At 51.6% G+C, this 18903-nt stretch overlaps 1 protein-coding gene across 50 annotated transcripts in view; it reads right to left on the minus strand.

Annotated features, from left to right (window-relative positions):
• Nucleotides 1–18903, minus strand: part of Pou2f2 (POU class 2 homeobox 2) — an 87426-nt gene that overhangs the window by 6442 nt on the left and 62081 nt on the right. For 18 of the 50 annotated variants that reach the window (XM_087583381.1, XM_087583211.1, XM_087584417.1 and 15 more), the window contains 7 exon segments: nucleotides 5765–5870; nucleotides 5564–5655; nucleotides 3318–3431; nucleotides 3027–3168; nucleotides 2775–2923; nucleotides 2523–2699; nucleotides 726–792 (listed from right to left, as the gene is read on the minus strand). In XM_087583381.1, coding sequence (XP_087439507.1) covers nucleotides 726–792; nucleotides 2523–2699; nucleotides 2775–2923; nucleotides 3027–3168; nucleotides 3318–3431; nucleotides 5564–5655; nucleotides 5765–5870 — 847 coding nt within the window. 50 annotated transcript variants of the gene reach the window in all.

The following is an 18903-nucleotide window of genomic DNA, read 5'->3' on the forward strand; positions in this document are numbered from 1 at the left end:
GGACCTGGTCCAGTGGGTACCAGCCCCTCATAATTTATAATCCTCCATTTATTATTTCTTAACCTTAAAAGAGTGTTTGCCTTGCGTTATTAATTTTTTTTTTTAAACAGGCTAGAGAAGTGGTTTAGCAGTCAAGAGCACTGACTGCTCTTCCAAAAGACCTAGGTTTTTGGATCTTAGCACCCACATCACTGTCAATGGCTCCAGTTCCTGGGGATCTGATGCCCTCTTCTGGTGGCTGTTGGGCACTGCATGCTTATGATGCAAAACAAACAAAACCCCCAGTTCATAAATAAAACAAAACGTTTAAAGAAATACGGAGGGGGTTGGGGATTTAGCTCAGTGGTAGAGTCCTTGCCTAGGAAGCACAAGGCCCTGGGTTTGGTCCCCAGCTCCGGAAAAAAAAAAAGATCTAAAGAAATACGGAGGCTGGAGATGGACCCCAGAGCTCTGTGTACTAAGCAAGCTCCCTCACAGGGCATGCCCCTGACAGGGGCCAGGGGACAACGAGTGCTGCCTTCCAGCAACTTCCTCACAGGGAACTGAGGAGCTGACTAAAGGCTGCTCTGGCGAACAAATCAAGGGACTACCCCCTGCTCTGTTTGTCCTGCACCACCCAAGAGACTAAGCCTTGAGGCCCACAGCTGTCCAGAGCCACTGCTGAACCTCAGGTTGTAGCCATGCAGTGTGTGTCATCCCGGTCTCCCTCCCGGCCTGCTCCTAACCTGTTGTGCTCAGACTGCTAGAAGCTTGGGACAATGGTAAGGTTCCTGCGCCCCCTTGGGGTGTAACCTGGGAAGAGAAGAAAGTAGGGTAAGACACTACTGTCACAGGCAGCCGCGCTGTGTTTGCTATGCACCCGACTCCCATTGCCCCATTCACAGGGTGGGGAGACAGGGCTATAGGCAGGTCAACCTCCCCCATGTGTACCCCAGTGACCCTGAGCCACAGCAGGAAGCTGAGAGTTCCCCACGTCTCTTCTGACACTCTCCTGTCTGGCTAGTGTCCCCGCAGAGCTGGCCCTATCTTCAGTGATATACACTGCTCTGTGTAGTCCTGCTACTGGCTCTCCTAGAAGAGACTCTCCTGTAAGAGAGTTGGGCAAGCCTGGACTACATAGTAAGTTAAAGTCCGGCCTGGGCTACCTGTCATGAAATCTTGTCTTCAAAAAAAAAAAAAAAAATTGAAGTTTGGGCACTCAGGAGGGAGAGGCAGGAGGATCACAAATTGGAACTGGACTGCCTCACAGAAGATAAGTGCTGGCAAAGCCTGAGACAGACTCACTCTGCCTAACCGTAAAGGCTGACAGTGTCTCTTCACAGCTCAAAACTCCATGGTTTAGATACTTGGTAAAACGTGAGGTATCCACTGGGCGATGGTGGCGCAGGCCTTTAGTCCCAGCACTCAGGAGACTGAGGCAGGAGGATCACAAATTGGAACTGGACTGCCTAGTGTGTTCCAGGCAACCTTGACTCAAGAGGAGGAGGAGGAGGGGGGAGGAGGAGGAGGAGGGGGAGGAGGGGGAGGAGGAGGAGGAGGAGTCAGGCTCATCTCTGTGTCTGAGGCTAGCTTTGTCTACAGAGTGCGTTCCAGGACAGCCAGAGCTACACAGAGAAACCCTGCCTCAAAAAAAAAAAAAAAAAAATCGGTGACAGTCAAGGCTACACAAAGAAACCCTGTCTTGAAAACTCAAACCAAATGCCCAACAACAAAAACCCAAGAGCAGCAACAAAACTCATGATGTATCTGCCGCTGCCAACCCTCCACTCCCAAGCCTATTCCCAGCCACACTGCATTGCACTGGGATTCAGTACATCTTAGCATCTAAGCCTTCATGCATGTTGGGCCTGGCAGAATGTGATTCTCTGGGTAGTCCTCCTCCTCTCTCTCAAGACTCCCTCCTTCTGCCCAGCCCTGGAGTTGAAGGGCTTCTCTCTAGATACCACAGCCCTTTTCATAAACAGAAATAAAGGGACAGAATAAAGGATAGCCCGGATGTGTCTGGTAACTAAGCTGCCTCATGTGTGTCTCACAGGTCTAATGATGGCCCTTCCTGCCACTGTGGGTGGGAACCTATGTATCCTGCCTGAACCATACTATATCCTCCTTTATGCTAATGTCCCTGTCACAGCTCTTGTCTAGCTATGTCGGTGTATCTATCTGTGGGAGCTTGTATCCACCACATCAGACAACAGTTTGGGGCCTGGAGATGGTTTAGTAGGTGAAGTCACTCCTAGCCAAGCCTGACGACCTGTGTTTGATCCCTGGGACCTACACGATACAAGGAGAGAACTCACACCCAAGAGTCTTCTGACCTCCACTCAGGTTGGATGGTGTGTTTTTCTGGAAACTGTATCCCTTTGTGATCGCTCTGTATATGACATACTCTCCCCAGAACCTCTGGGGACAACTCTCCTGTGTCTATTCTAGAAACGTTTGTGTTACACAGATGCCTACAGGCTTGTGCTCTAACTCCCGACCCCATTCCCACCTCCAACTCATAGCCCCCCAGCTCTGGGTACCAGGTGCGGGCTGTAACTGGTCGGCTTTCCCGGGCTGGGCAGCATGGGGGCCGCACTGCAAGGGTTGATGCGTTTCTCCTTCTGGCGCCGGTTGCAGAACCAGACGCGGATCACTTCCTTTTCCATGTGCAGCTGCTCTGCAATCAGCAGGATCTCCTCTGAGGTAGGCTTCTGGTTCTACAGGCATACAGGGTCGGTGAGCTGGGTTCTTCCACTTAATACCCTTTCCGGTCGCCAGGGGGCGAAACTCACCGCTAGGAAACTCTTCTCTAAGGCGAAGCGGACATTCGTCTCGATGCTGGTCCTCTTCTTGCGTCTCCGCCCCGGCAGCCCGTCGAAACCCAGGCTGGGGCTGCTCAGCTGGTTTGGGCTGGGTAGGCTTGAATCCACAGACATAGTCTCTGAAGACAGGAGATGACAAGAACGTGAGCAATTACTTCCAGTCCTGCCCCATCACCAGTCCCCTGTTTGGGGCGCCCCACGAGGGCCTCCAGCCAGGCTCACCTGCGTCGTTGAGCCACTTCTCCAGGAGGGGCTTGAGTTTACACATGTTCTTGAAGCTCAGGTTAAGGGCCTCGAAGCGGGAAATGGTCGTTTGGCTGAAGTCGTTGCCATAGAGCTTGCCCATGGCCAGGCCCACATCACCCTGGTGGTAGAGGAGGAGGTAGAGTTTGTAAGTTAAGGCGGGACCTCCGGGTCCGAGGCCAGATGCAAACACTCCACCAGTATTTGGACCTTTGCCTCTTTGTTCCTTCCCCCCACCTCCACCCGCTACTTCATAAAATGGCCCCAGACCTGTGTGAAGCCCAGCTTGATGCGGCGTTGCTTGAAGGTGCGAGCGAACTGTTCCAGCTCCTCCAGATCACTGGGCTCCTCCGGGTGGGATGGTGGCTCCAAGCATTTCGAGGGCTGCGGGTGTGAGAGGTGCGGGTCGGGCAGCGTGGGGCGAGTCATAGCCTGGTAAGGTGGGCAGGTGGATGGGATGCAGGATCGAGGACCCGGATGGAGCTAGGCAATGGTTGTGCACTTGTTTGCATCAGACTCCCCTCATCTGCCCCAGGCGTCCACACTAATCTCTAATCCTGTTAAAGGTTTCACTCTACTGCCTACCATGTTCCTCTCAACTACTCTTCGCCTCCCCTAAGAGATCCGAACTCTCAGAGGGAGCAGCCAGTGTCTTTTGCTGATGGCTCAGTGGGCTCAAAGCTGAGAGCTAGGGACAGTGGGTTCATCCGCCATCATCCTCTGGTACTGACTTGTCAGGCAGCTCAGCCTGAGCCTTAACCCTCCTGGGATCGACATTCCCTTCTGTTGAATAGAAACCATCACTACAACTCTGCCTGTCCATTGGGTTATCAGATTAAGGTTACTGATAAGTAGATTGTCCAAACCCGTAGGCAGAGAGTGACGCTTGAGCTTCCGTCTATAGATGTGGCAATAACATGTAGACGCCTGGACTACAGATGGGTATTATATGGGTCGAGGATGCTGAAAAGGGGGAGGTGCTGCATGTGGGGGACAGGAGACATATGGAATCTATCTTGAGCTCAGTTTCACTGTGCATTTAAAACTGCTCTTAAAAAAATTACAGGCCTGGTAGCAAACATACAGCTGCTCGGGAGAGCAAGGCAGAGGGATTCTACTTTTAAGGTCAGCTTGGACTGCAGTGTGAGTCCAATGCCAGCCTGAGCAACTCAGAAAGACCATCTCAAAATAAAGCGTGAAAAGAGGGCTGGGGATTTAGTTCAGTGGCAGAGCCCCTGCCTAGAATCCCCCAATGAGGGGTTGGGGTGTGGCTCAGTGGTAGAGCCCCTGCCTAGAATCCCCCAATGAGGGCTGGGGGCGTGGCTCAGTGGTAGAGTCCCTGCCTAGTATACTCAAAATTATGGATCGACTCTCTAATACTACCAAAATATAAATAAAATAAAACAAAGTCTTAAAAATAAGTAGCTTGCAATCAGAGAAAAAGTACAGAAATGAATAGGGAGGTCAATTAGAGGGCTGGACAAGAAGCAACAAACTCTCCACGGTGATTCATGGAATAAAAAAATGAAAGATTGGAAGCCGGTGGTTGGTTCAGGGATTTCTGTCCCATGGATCCTTGGTGATCTAAAATCCTGGGGCAGGTATGTCTGGGAAGCCACGAAGACTTGAGGCTTGCTGGATTCAAGGTGTCGCTCTGTAATCGGTCACATCAATGGCTTGATAGCAGTGGCACTATCATCCCAGGAGGGAGGAAGGACGCCATGGCAGAGCAGGTAGAGCGGCTTGAGCCACCAAATGACTTCTGATGTTTCTGTCTTGCGAGCACCTAGCCCTCCGGGGCATCTGGAACTTAGCCCTGCCCCTGAGACCTGTGTGGGCCTGTGAACTATTCAGACTTTCTGACAGAGTTCACCGTCGTGTGTGTGTGTGTGTGTGTGTGTGTGTGTGTGTACACAGGTGCACACGAGTGCATGTGAGTGTGGAGAGCCTGAAGTCACCATCAGGCAAGTGTCTTTCCTTGGATACTTGCTATGTTTTTAAAGTCTTTTAGTTTTCAGACAGGCTCTCAACGAACCTGAAACGTATTGGTTAGGCTGGCTGCCCAAGGATCTACCTGCTGTCAACCTTGGTGCCCCCAGGGTGAAGTGACTGCCACACTCAGCCTTTAACCTAGGTTCTGAGGAGTCCTCCAACTCAGGTCCTTGTGTGTATGCAGGCACTTTACTGAGCCACACACCTTCAGCCTCTGAGCTAAACATTTCATCGGACTTTCAAAGGCTTTGGAACCACTGGTCTGGTTTGAATCCCTTCACTGTACAAAGGAAGGAGCTGACCCAGGCACGGAGCCTAGCTTGTTGTGACTTCCTATGGCCACTTGGTGGCAGAGTAGAGCTGAACCTCAGGTCCCTCAAGTGCTCATGGGCATGAGTTGGGCCTATGGAACAGAGGGGTATGAGGTAGGCCGATGACTTTCACAGCTCCCCACCCCGACTCAGACACTCAGCCCTTGTTCACGCTGCGGCCAGTGGCTTGATAAACGCAGTGGACAGTCTCACCTGTGTAGGAAGCCCAGCCCGGGGCTGGGAGGTCAGGAGAGCTCCCTGGGTTTGCTGAGGTAGCTGGAATAGATTTGGCGTTGGTAGCAGCCCTAGGGAGACAATTAACACAGAAGGTGAGTGGGCGGGGGGGGGGGCAGGAGCGGGTGGTGGAACACGGAAAACAGTCGGGAGACGATGTCAGCTGAGCTGAGGTCTCACCTGGCTGACTCTGCTGCGCTTGTGGCAGCAGGAACTGAGCAGGTGGCTGGAGGTGGTGGCCGGGGACAAGCACCAGCTGTTGGAGCTGGAGGAGTTGCTGTATGTCCTGGTAGAGAGGGGATGGACAGAAACATAGACTGAGTCCGGGCTGGACCTCCCCTGCAGCAGGAGGTGGTGGACCCTCAAAGGGTTGAAGCCACGAGCCATGGAGGCTGGTATAGCAGGCTCTGGTCCACTGGGCTTGGAACAGCTCACCGACGGACCGTGGGGCGCCTGAGAGTCCCGTTCTCCCGGCTGCGCCAGGAGGGCTCATTCTTTGCCTTTCCCTTCCTGGTGAAATGTTTGCCCTGCCTTACATTCCCACAGAACAAATAGACTTGTTTAAAAATGTAAACCAGACTAAGTCTTTCCTCTCTTTAAAATGCTCCCGAGGCAAGTGCTATGATGTCTGGAATTATCTCTGATGCGCTCCAGCAAATAGCAGGTGTGTGCCTTGGTGCAGCTGCTTGGAGAAAAGCTTTGGCCCTAATTTATGTGGAAAAGAGAGCTCAGAATGTGAATTGACTCGGAGACAGGGTCTTTGCAGATGATCAACTTAAAACAAGGCCACGAAAGTACATTCTAATGCGTTACGGTTGATAGTGTCATTAAAAGGGAAAACTCAGGCCGGGAGTGGTGCTGCATGCCGGTGGTTAAAAGCTTAATTTAAATGGGAGAGAGGAGCCTAGAGAGATGACCCAGTGGTTAAGAGAACTAGCTACTCTTTCAGATGGACCATTGACATCTGGCAGCTCACAACCACTTGTAACTCTAGGTCTGGAGAAGCTAACATCTTCTCCTGGCTTCCATGGGCACTCACACACATGTGCATCCACAGACACGCATGTGCACATAATTAAAAAAACAACAAAAACAAATTTGCTGTGTGCACGTGCACACGCACGTGTGTGTGTGTGTGTGTGTGTGTGTGTGTGTGTGTGTATAACAAGGTTTCTCTTTTGTAGTCTTGGCTATCCTAGAACTCACATTGACCACTACATTGGACTTGAACTCACAGAGACCTGCCTGCCTCTGCCTCCAGAGTGTTGGAACTAAAGGTGTGTACCATTACTACTCAGCTTTAAGAAAAGAATCTTTAAAAAAAGAAAAGGGCTGAAAGTGTTAGCTCAGTGGTACAACCCCTGCCTAGGATCCCCCAGTGAGGGGCTGGGGGCGTGGCTCAGAGGTAGAGCCCCTGCCTAGAATCCCCCAGTGAGGGGCTGGGGGCGTGGCTCAGTGGTAGAGCCCCTGCCTAGGATCCCCCAGTGAGGGGCTGGGGGCGTGGCTCAGTGGTAGAGCCCCTGCCTAGAATCCCCCAGTAAGGGGCTGGGGGTGTGGCTCAGTGGTAGAGCCCCTGTCTAGAATCCCCCAGTGAGGGGCTGGGGGCGTGGCATAGTAGAGAACTTGCCTCATGTTCATGAGACCAGTGATTTAACTGCCTAGTACTGCTGTGAACAAACAAACAAAAAGGCGTGCTGGCAAGATGGCTCAGTGGGTAAAAGGGCTTGCTGCCCAACCTGACAATCTGAGTTTGACCCCCTAAGTCACCTCTGACCTCTACACATATGCCATGGCACACTGGCACCCTTTATGAAACAGGGGACCATGTCAGGAAACTTGGTAAGGTAGAGTGCGTCTGAGACCCGGGTATCTAGGTATCCACCTGAGAGGGTAAACCCCTCCGTGTTCCCTATCAGATTGTCCCTGAACACGTGTCCACGCTCCCTTCCTGGACATCCCCCCAGTATGGATAAACATGGACTGTCTTTTTCATCGAGAACTGCCCTGGGGTGCATGGAGAAGGCCTTTGCCTTCAGAGCTGCAGCCTAAGTCTTCTGTAGAAGGCCCCTCTGCGCTTCCCGATAACAGTTGCTAAGCTAAGGACTTTCACCCATGAGCTAAGCCGAAGTTCCCCATCCCCCTCCCACTCTGCTTGTCCTCCTTGTCTTCAGCCCGAGGCCCTCCAATGGTCCAGGTCTTTGTCACAGACCCATAGATCCCCAATCCTTCATTCCTGACTCCTCTGTATGACACCCCAATAGTAACTAGATACCCAGGAGTCAGGGAATCCTGACTGCTGCCACATCTTCTTTTTTTTTTTGTTCTTTTTTTTTTTTTCCGGAGCTGGGGACCGAACCCAGGGCCTTGCGCTTCCTAGGTAAGCGCTCTATCACTGAGCTAAATCCCCAGCCCCACTGCCACATCTTTGATTGCGTTTTCCCACCCCTTGAGCAGTGTCTTCCCTTAAAGCCCAACACCTAAAGCCTCCCAGTGGCTCTTCTACACCCCAACAGCAGGAGCGGGGCATAATGCGGACCCACAACCCACTACACACATAGAAAACTAATACTTGTTTTAAAGGGGGGCACATTTTTGATATAAATACACATAGAGCAGAGATGATGTAAACAGACTGAAGAAAGAAGACGTCTACAAGCCAAAGGGAGAGGACGAGAGGCGCTGCCCACACTCCTGGCTTCCAGAACAGTGAGAGAATAAGTGTGTACTGCTTAAATCACCAGACGGCAGCTCTTTGTTACCGCAGCACCAGCAAACCGATGCAAGCTGGACATGCACCTGCCTTATCACCCAACAGTTCCACTCCTGGCTGTGAGGCCACCAGAAATGTGTGCCGTGTTTTCCATGCAGGGCCTCCGCTCCAGCTCAAGGGCCCACCAGCTGCGGAACAGATAGATGAACCGATTCCATGGAATCAGCAACAACACAAACTTCCACACACGGCCGTGACACCCTACAGGATCCTGCTTATATTTATTTCCATTTGCACATTACAAACCGCAAAGGCTTCCGAGTGCCATCGGCATGGGGGTGCGTTGTTATTGGGGACCTGGTCTTTGTGCTTGTGATTGGCACGCTTTTCATAATTTGTTCTACGTTGGTGACCTCTCATCCTTCTTCCCCGGATAACCTAAGTCCTATAAAACTCCTCATGGCCCCCTCCCTCCAGCTGAGGATCAGTCGAGAAGCAATGAAGCTTAAGTGTCCATTGATAGTGTCACCTTCTAAGGCTCTGAACCCAGTTCTATGGCCTATGTTCCATGTCTCTCTGTCTTTTTCTCTATCTTTCTCTCCACCTCTTTCCTTTCCTCTCCCCCTCCCTCCCCTTCCTCCTTCCCTTCCTCCCTTCCTATCTTCTTCCCTCCCTTTCCTTTTCTCTCTTTCCTCCCTCCTCCCCTCCCCTCCCTAAGTACCTCTGTCTGGCCTGATACTCCTTGCCTTAGCCTATGAAAGCCCACTGGTCTTCCTCGCCTCCTCCTCTGAAGGGCTGGCATCCCAGGCAAGCACCATCACACCTGGCTGATGGTTCTTAGCAAAATAGTTTTCTTTCAAAGGCTCTCCAAGTGGTGCACCCTTCGGGGCCCACAAAGGCTTACCTATCCTGCTCTCTACCGCCCTTCTTACAAGGTAGCATGTTTGCTAATGGGTGGTCTTCCTCTGCTGGGCCCAGCCTCTAGCAGGCAGAGGCATGCTAAACAAACAGAACAAAAGAAAACAAAACAAAACAAAAAACAAATGAAGCCACACTCCAGTCTGTCTACTCAGACGGAGACTTGGGAGTCAACCTCTACTCCTGCCTTCCTTTCCTCTCTCGTTCCCATGTGTAGCCCTCACCTCCCATTTTTTTCTCTTCCCCCTCCACATCACTACCCTGATCCAAGTCACAGCACATCTACCCCAGCTCACGCGTTTCCTCCGAGTACCCAGAGAGGGTCTGATCGCAACAGACTTCTGCAATTTTTTTTTTTCCTGAGTCAGAGTCAGCTTGGGATTCCCCATGTAGCTGAGGACGACCATGAAATCCCCATCCCCCTGCTGCAGATGTCTGGGCGTGGGTTCGGTGTGTGCACATGTATATGTATGTGTGTGGATGTCAGCATGAACACATGGAGGCCTGAGGAAGGAGGCCTCAGAGGGGGAGGGAGTCACGGGTGCTTGTGGGTCATTATGTCTCTTTGAGACGTTCTTGCCCTCTGACCCTTGTCTGGCCACACAACCTCTCCTTGTCACTCAAAGCAGAAAGAAACCTCCAGTGCTTGTCACTCAACCCAGGCCTTTGCTATTTTTGCTAAGAACCATCCCTACCACTTCATTCAAGTCTCCATCAAATGCTCTTCCTCAGGATGGCCACCCGCTCCCCTATTTCCCTTTTCCCGTCCTGCCAGAACTGCTTCCTGTCTGTCTCTCCAGCTACAACAGACACACAAAACCGTCTATTTTATCCTCACTAAGAAACACACCCCCTCATGGGGACGGTCACATACACCCCCACCCCCTTTGCCGAGTGAAGGAATAAATTAGTTAGAAGGGATTTTAGTGTGTATCGAGTAAGCTCGGCACTGGGCTCGACCAGTAGGAGGCCCCATCAGTCTACAATCCAGAGGCCGAGTGGCTCTCTTTAGCCACTTGGGGGTGCACTACTCCAGCCTCAAATTGTGGAGTTGAGTGAGCTGACAGTTGCTGGAGGAGGGCCCTGGATAGCAAATTTTATGTCAACTGCTTTGTCTCTAAGCAGCTGGGAGGGTTACATACCCTACTGAAGCTGAGAAGGGAAGAGACCAGCTCTCTTCTGCGTTGTTTGTTTGTTTGTTTGTTTGTTTAGACTCAGTTTATTATGTAGCCCAGGCTGGTTGGAAACATACTATATAGCCCAGGCTGGCCTCAAACTTGTTACAATCCTTTCTGCCTTGCCTTCCCAGTGGCGGGATTACCATTACCACATGCAGCCTGGGAAGGAACCAATTCTTGCTTCCAGTGCACACGCTGCCCAACAGGTTACAGGACAGTCTGGCTATGCTTTGCTGAAGACAGACCAGGGACAGACGGGCAGATACACGGATAACGAACTACATGGGTGATGAGGTGGGGGTGTAAACGATCACTTTCTCATCAGACCTAGATCCCCACTGGGGTGGGGGTGGGGCGGGGTAGGAAGCTACGTGAGTGACTGGGGAGAGGCTGGGGGCCCAGAGCTGGCCAGCTGCGACGATGGCCCAGGTGCTGTGCCTCACCCCAGTGCACAGAAGAGGAGGCTCTCACCCCCAAGCCTCCCACCCCCGAAAAGCCCCACCACCATGACTGTAGGGTGTTGGCAGATTGTGGCCAGTTCGAGCTACAGCCTTGACTTGAGCCTAGGCTAGAGTGAGGAGGAAGAGTCGAACTGTGGGAACGGAGTGAGGAACAGCCCTCGCCGAGTTCCAGAGGAGGGTGCGTGGGGGATGGGCAGCAGAGTGACACTGTCAGTGGGTACAGTTTCGGTTCGATAGGAAGGAAAAGTCCTGTCGTTCTGGAACAGCAGGGAAGTAGCTGCAATTAATGACATATTGCATATTTCCAAACAGCTAAAGAGAGCAGGGCTGGGGGGGGGTTATGCCTGCAGTCGCAGCACCTCAGAGGTGGAGGCAGGAAGTTGAGGAGTTCAAGGTCAGTTTGGGCTACACAGAGACTTCCAGCCCAGAATGGATTACAAGATACTCTGTCTGAAAACATCAACAACTACTACTACTATTGTCAGTGCCAGGGATTGAACCCAGGACCTCAGACACGCCAAACAAGTGCTCCTCCACCAAAGCTGCAACTCCGCTTCCCCTCCCCACCACCCAAAGCCACACAGAAATGTTTCCACCACACAGAAATGACAAATATTTGTGGTAACAGGTGTGCAAAATGCTGGACTCTGGAGTCACAATTACTGAATCATTCCTGCCTCTGGGTCGCAGCTTTCTTATCTGTGAAATGAGGGGAAACTGGGTAATTCTTCCCTAGGTTTCGCCGGGGCCTGAGTGATGTCATTATTCAGAGAGCGCTTTAGAAATCTGAACACATTATGTACACACAGGTGCAAGCCGCCACTGTCCCCTCACGAATCCTACCCCATCGTGAGCTGTCAACGGTGCGAACCCCATCTGCCTTCCAAATCTGTCCTCTTAACCATGGACAAGGTCCAGTGCCCACGCAGGCTCTGTGAGTGTTAGCCAGAGATATCCACCTGCCTGCATGATGGCCCCGACTTGAGTAATTAAGAGACTCTCCAGGCTAGTTATGGAGGTGCACACCTTTAATCCCAGCACTCAGGGCAGAGGCAGGTGGATCTCAGTGAGTTAGAGGCCAGCCAGGGCTACGTAGTGAGACCCTGGTGGTGGTGGTGGTGGTGAATTCAAAACCCAACAGGTCCAATGAAACACTTGTTTCTTTTCTAACTCAGAAAACGAAGCCAAATATCCCAGGAAATCAGTTCCCAGCCAATATAATCCAAGTTCCAACAGCACATCCTTCCTGTGCGTGCCAGCCTCCCCTCCCACCTGCGTGCCCACTTCCTATGGCTCCTCTGGATCCTACATCCAGATCTAGATGTAGATGGGCCCCTCTTCCCATCAGCCAGCACAAGGAGCCATAAGGGGGGGGGAGGTCAATCAAACCATACCACTCCCATTTAATGCCTGGTTTAGTTGCCTGCCCGCCTGCCCAGCATGTGACAAACCCTAGGAATGGATTCCAGACTGCCCCATCTCACTGTGTAGCTGAGGGTGGTCTTGAACCCTTCTGATCCTTTTAGGAAGTTCCTCCTGCCTCGACCTCGTGAGTCCTGGGATTACAGGTGTGTGCCAGCACCAGAGGTTTATGCAGTGCTGTGGATGGAACCCAGGAACTCATGCTAGCACTCTTACCAAGCGGCCACGCCTCCAGCTAAAACAATTGTGTTTTGTTCTTTTGAGTTAGGGTCACACACACACACACACACACACACACACACACACACACACACACACTGTAGCCCAGATGATCTCAAACTCAGGGCAGTCCTCCTGCTGCAGCCTGCTGCAGCCTCTTAAGTGCTGGAATTACAGGTATGTGCTGCCAGCCCTGGCTTTAGATTAATTTCTAAATTATAGACTAAAATCTGTCTTAACGCTCTTCCTTATGCCTGCCTCCCTGAATACTTATCTTTTGTACATGTGTGCCTGTGCATGCCTGTATGCATGTGTATGTACATGCCTGTATACATGTGTATACACATGTGTGCATGCCTGTATATATCCGTATGTGCATGTCTGTATACATGTGTATAGACATGTATGCATGTCTATATACATGTGTGTACATGTGTGCATGTCTATATGCATGTGTGTACATGTGTACATGCCTGTGTACATGTGTATGCATGCATGTAGGAACAGGGTGGCAGTCACTCCTCAATCACTCTCCACTTTATGTTTCGAGACAGGGTCTCTCACTGAATCAGGCCAACAAGTCAGCTAGGCTGGTGGGCCAGCAAGCCCCAAATGTCCTGTTGTCATAGAGCTAGGATCGAAGGTAAGAAAGAACTGTTCAGCCTGGCACTTTCACAAAGATTCTACGGATCCACCTGAGTCTTCCTCACGCTTTCTCAGCATGCTTTCATTCACCAAGCCATGTCCTCAGCCTGTGGTGGTTTTGTTGGTTGGTTGAGAGATTGTCTCACATAGCTAAGGCTGGCTTTGAGTCCTCATTCTCCTTTCTCCACCCCACCGGATGTGCGCTTGGCTTTCCCTCATCTCCTTGACCATCCCACTCCAGCTTCATTGCTTCCCTCTTTCCCTCTCTGCCTCTATCTGGCTGTTCCCCGCCCCCCCCCCACCCTTTTTCTTTCAAAACTGACTCACCCAGCCTTCGGTTCTCAAAGGCCATCTTCTCAGAGAAATCTTTCCTAACCACCCATTAGACCAGCCCCTCCCTTTCCCACGAGGCCTTGTTTCGTTTTGTGAATCACCCTTCCTCTGAACCACTTGTTGCTGGTTTGTGTTTGTTTATGGTCTGTTTCCCTGCTAGGGTACACCATCCTCAAGGACAGCCGGTCATGAGTGGGCATGGCATACACAAAGGACTTCATGGATGGCACTTGCCTGGAAGTGATGATTTCAGTCAGTTCTAGGAAGGGTTCAGAGCGGGAAGCAGGAGGTGGGAGCCATGGCGTGTGCATACAATCCCAATATTTGGGGGCTGAGGGAAGAGTAAGTGTCCAAGGCCACTGTGGGCTATAAGTAAGATCAGAGTTAGCTTACACCATATAGATTCAGTTTTAAAACGAAAGAGGAGAGGTTGCGGATTTAGCTCAGTGGTAGAGCGCTTGCTAGCGCAAGGCCCTGGGTTCGGACCTCAGCTGGGGGTGGGGGGCACGAAAGAGGAGGCTGGAGAGAAGGCTCGGCAGTTGAGAGCCCTTGCTGCTCTTTCAGAGGACCCACGCTCTGCAAGAGCTCGGCAGGCATCTCACGGCTGCCTGAAATCTCAACTCCAGGACATCTAGCTAGCCTCCACAGACACCCACACAGACGTGGCATTTGTTCACATAAATACACACAGGTCCACATAAGATGAAAATAAATCTAAAACAACAACAACAAAAACTAAGTTTGAATAGTCAGGGAGGAAATTAAAAAAATAAAGGCAACAGAGGGACGGGGCCAGTGAGGCCCCATGGAGGGGCGGAGCCAGTGAGGCCCTATGGAGGGGCGGGGCCAGTGAGGCTGCACTGCTCAGGAGATCCTGATTGGGTCACCGAACAAACAGATATTCAACAAGGAGGAGGAAAACCTTGCGCTCAGAGTCTCTTGGCACGTGTCACTTTTTACTGGAATTCCAATTTACTGCACGTCCTGACCAGGAATCAGGAGGCGGGCTACCCTGACCGGAACTCCATAGCTCTGTCTATGTGCTGACCCTTTTTAAGACAATCGGGCTCCACTCCTCTATCTAGGCACTTGCATTGCCCCGTGCTCAGAGCTCAGGAGAGGCAGTTCTCCAAGGCTTAGGCACAGATTCAAACGAGGTCGATGGACACATCTGTTCCACCGAGCTGGGAGATGCAAGGGACCTTTTGCTTGCTGCAGAAAGACACTGAGGAGATGTCCCTGGGGCTGGCCCAATACTCCACAGCAGACCTTTCCAATGATCTGAGCCAAACATTCTGCTGCCTTTCAGTCACCTGGGGTCAGCTTTGGCCTGCGTGATGTTCATCCAAGCTCATCTACAGCTATCTCTCCTCACCACCTCGGCCCAGCTTCCAAGGCTGCCGGCGTTCTTATATCATGTCAACGCTTCCCATTGTCCGAAAGCCTATTCACCTGCTCCTCCACCTTTGACCTTCTACCACCTCCCAGTTCCTGGTTCCAGATTTCCACCAGACCAGACCCTGTGGAAAACTCATTCACTGGATCCTCTCGGTCTAGCAGATTTTCTAAGCATCGTGTCCTGTATTCCTTTCCAATTCAACCAATACAAAAACGATGTTTTCACAGTTAATGTTAATGTTTTCAGTCGATGTCAACCCTGCTCCAGGCATTATGAAAGACCCCCCTGAAGAGACACCTTCCCTTTCCTTGATTGAAACACTGTAACAACAAAACATCCCTCATTGATTTGATAAACATCCACATGGCTCCCTCAGTGGAACGCAACACCGGCTAGGCCAATTATCCAACTGTATGTAATATAATCGTCCTTTCAGAAGAACAGCTTAGAAACTGCAGGGAAGCATCCTGACAAACGGTTTACCTGGCAGGGGAATGCTCCCACTTTATTTTATATTATAATATCATTTTAAAGGGGGTGGGGTCATGAATCTTTTTTTTTTCTTGCTTGTTTTGTGGTACTAGGGTTTGAACCCCGGCCTCATGCAAACCAGGCAAGTATTCTAGTGCCCTACTACAGAGCCATGCCCCCAGTCCCTCACTAGGGGATTCTAGGCAGGGCTCTACCACTGAGCCACGCCCCCAGCCCCTCACTGGGGGATTCTAGGCAGGGGCTCTACCACTGAGCCACGCCCCCAGCCCCTCACTGGGGATTCTAAGCAGGGGCTCTACAGTATGGTATACCCACAGTCTTAAGAGTACTTCAGAACGGATTTCTTAGTAGTTCCGAATTGTGACACATTTTAGTTTCATTATAAGCCAGAAGTCTCCTGGGAGACAAAGATGACTGTGACTCGTTCCTAAGTCCCTAGATGCTGCCAGGGTCCAACACACAGGAGGACTGGGGATGCTAGTGACCTGACTGCAAGGACAGAGCAGAGCAGGCAAAGGAAGTGGAAGTGGGCAGAGGAGATGGGATCTTAAGCCCAGGAGCTGGACTAGAGGGGTGGAGGCCATGGGCAGGAGGAGCTGTACCTGGTTCCTGTGTGCTACCCAGCACACAGAAGGTTGGCACAAACCACTCTGGAGCAAATGAGGCCTCAGGGCAACTCAGCCCAGGAGAATAAATTCCTAGATTGAGTGGGAAGATCCAGGAGGAGGTGGCTAGGAGGGAAAGGAGCGAGAGGAAAGGACTTGCAGGGAGAAGTACAGGAGACCTAGCCATCAGGGAGAGCATGAAGGGATAGCAGATGGCTGAGCATCAGCCTGGCAGTGGTCCTGATGCTGCACAAACACAAGCAGTGCCTATGGCTCACCCATGCCATGGTGGCATGGTCAGTCCTATACCAGGCCACCTAGCTCTCCTCCTTCCTCTACTCTGCTGAAAGATGGCTCCTCAGGCCCATTCAGACACAACCAGAACGGGAAAACCCACATGGAGTACCTGGATTTGAGCTGGGTGTGATGGCAGAGGAGGCGCTGTCCTGGTAAGGACGGGATAAAGAGGAGCCCTAACCCTGCACTGTGTGTGCTACCAAGCAAAGGATGTGCACCTGCTCAGGAGGCTCTGTTGGCCCTGGTGGGAGGGGACTGGAAACCATGTCCCCGTGAAGGATGCCTGAAGCAGGACCCATGACAGACAGGCAGGCTGTGTGGCTAGAGCTCTGAGCTCCAGGCCGACTCTGCCAACCATACTTGCGATATGACCGGAGGCATGCCATCTTGTCACCGCGACTGTCCAGCATTCTGAGGGATGACATGTGTCTTCAGAGGTGTCACCTTTAGACACACTGGCATGGTGTTTGGTACAAGTGCAACACCCACTTATAGCCACACGCTGAGCCTGGCATGGTTAGGGCTATGCTAGGAAGAGCCATCATGGAGCAGAATGCTTACTGAGTCTCTGCAGAGCCAGGCCCATGAGCAAGGCCAGCTCAGTGTTCAGGAAAGTCCCAAAGGGGTGCATCCGTAATGAGATGGACCTCCCAAAATGGGTAAACTCCCTGTGAGGACAGCCCCACAAGAGATGGACAGTTCCCCTTCATAGACAGCTCCCCCATGGGTATGTGGGGGGGGTGAGGGGGGATAGGAGATAGCATGAGAGAAGGGAGGTGAGAAACAAACCCAAGGGCAGTTAAAGGGTTTCTTCCCTATAGGATTTCCCAAAACTTTCAACACCTTAGACTGTGGTGAACTCAAGTGCTTGTAGAAACAAGACAGGCAGCAGTGGGCTGCAGAAGAAGAACCCATCTGAAGGGCAAGCCTGGGCTTCTCCATGACTGCTGACTTCTGTTTTCTTTTTACTGCGGATTTATTTAACTAGACCTCTTGCATGCATATTAGGTAAGCACCCTACCACTGAGCCACACCCCCAGTCCCTCACTGGGGGATTCTAGGCAAGGGCTCTACCACTGAGCCACGCCCCCAGCCCCTCACTGGGGATTCTAGGCAGGGGCTCTACCACTGAGCCACGCCCCCAGCCCCTCACTGGGGGATTCTAGGCAGGGGCTCTACCACTGAGCCACGCCCCCAGCCCCTCACTGGGGGATTCTAGGCAGGGGCTCTACCACTGAGCCACACCCCCATCCCCCTCACTGGGGGATTCTAGGCAGGTGAACTACATCTTTAGCCTATATTTTCACTTTTTATTTTGAGACCTAGACTCACCACCTTTTTTTTGTTTGTTTTATGTTTGTTTGTTTGTTTTGGCTGTTCTGAAGCTCACTCTGTAGACACAGTTGGACTCAAACTCACAGAGATCTGCCTGCCTATGCCTCCTGAGTGCTGGAAAAAGGCTTGCTCCACTATGCCCGGCTAAGTCTAACCACCTTTGAACCACCACCACTGTATGGAAAATTGATCGTCACTCTTGAGTCGAACTGTCCAACCCCTGAAAGATAGGTAAAAGCACTGACCATGATAGCGCTAAATACAACTAGGGCCTTTGCAGACATAACAAAGTTAAACTAAGCTCGAGAAACAGGCAACTAGTACCGTGAGTAGTACCTCGATGCGAACAGGAAATGTGGACAGAGACATATGCAGAGATGGAAAAGTCCACGTGGCAACACAGGCAGACTGTGGAGTGAGCCATCTGACCCGCTTCCCCCTTGGAACACTAAGGACCACTGGCGTCGCCAGGGGCTATACAGGAGAAAGGCTTTTCCTAAGCCTTTAGACGGAACATGGCCCTGCCAACATCTTAACTTCGGCAGTGCGGCCCGAGATAAGACATTTCTGGGGTTTGTCGGTTGGTTTTATTCTGACGTTTTCTAGGTTTTGCTAGGTGGCTCAATTTGGATTCAAACTCATCGAGATCCTCCTGCCTCAGCCTCCTGGGTGCTGGGGCTGCAGCTCTGCTCCAATACATGGAGCTCTGTTTCTGTCTTTTGAGACCTGGGTCTCACTAGCCCTGGCTTTCCTGGAACTGGCTATGTAGACCAGGCTGGCCTCAAACCTGCCTGCTTCTCCCTCCCAAGTGCTGGGATTAGAGGCTCGAGCTACCACTGCTCAGCTGTTTGCTTTTAACCACTTGATGACAGGAGCTCGTAATGACGACTCCAGGCAACAAACACAGCCACCAGCTCATGGTTTGGGGTCAATGTGCCGGATCCAATATTGGGAGGATGAAACTGGTTTTAAACTGACCTCTCTCATGGAAGATCATTCACTGGATGAATCAAGGCTCTACCTCTAAGGGGGTTTGGTTACTTGTATTTTGGTTTCGTTTTGTTGTCTGAGGCCGGTCTCCTGTAGCCTAGGCTGACCTCAGACTTAGTAAGTAGCCTCGAGTTTCTGATCCATGTGTCTTCACCTCCTGAGTGCTGGGATCCTAGGTGTGTTGCCATCACACTAGAATTATGCTAGGGTGCTTGGGTTTGAACCCAGGACTTTGGGCATACTGAGCAAGCTCTACCAACTTAGCTACACTCCCAGGCCTGCCTGGAACACTAATTCTGACTCCTGGCCTTTTTG

Source organism: Rattus norvegicus, chromosome 1 (assembly GCF_021556685.1).
Source record: "Rattus norvegicus strain SHRSP/BbbUtx chromosome 1, alternate assembly SHRSP_T2T, whole genome shotgun sequence".
Classification (NCBI taxonomy): domain Eukaryota; kingdom Metazoa; phylum Chordata; class Mammalia; order Rodentia; family Muridae; genus Rattus; species Rattus norvegicus.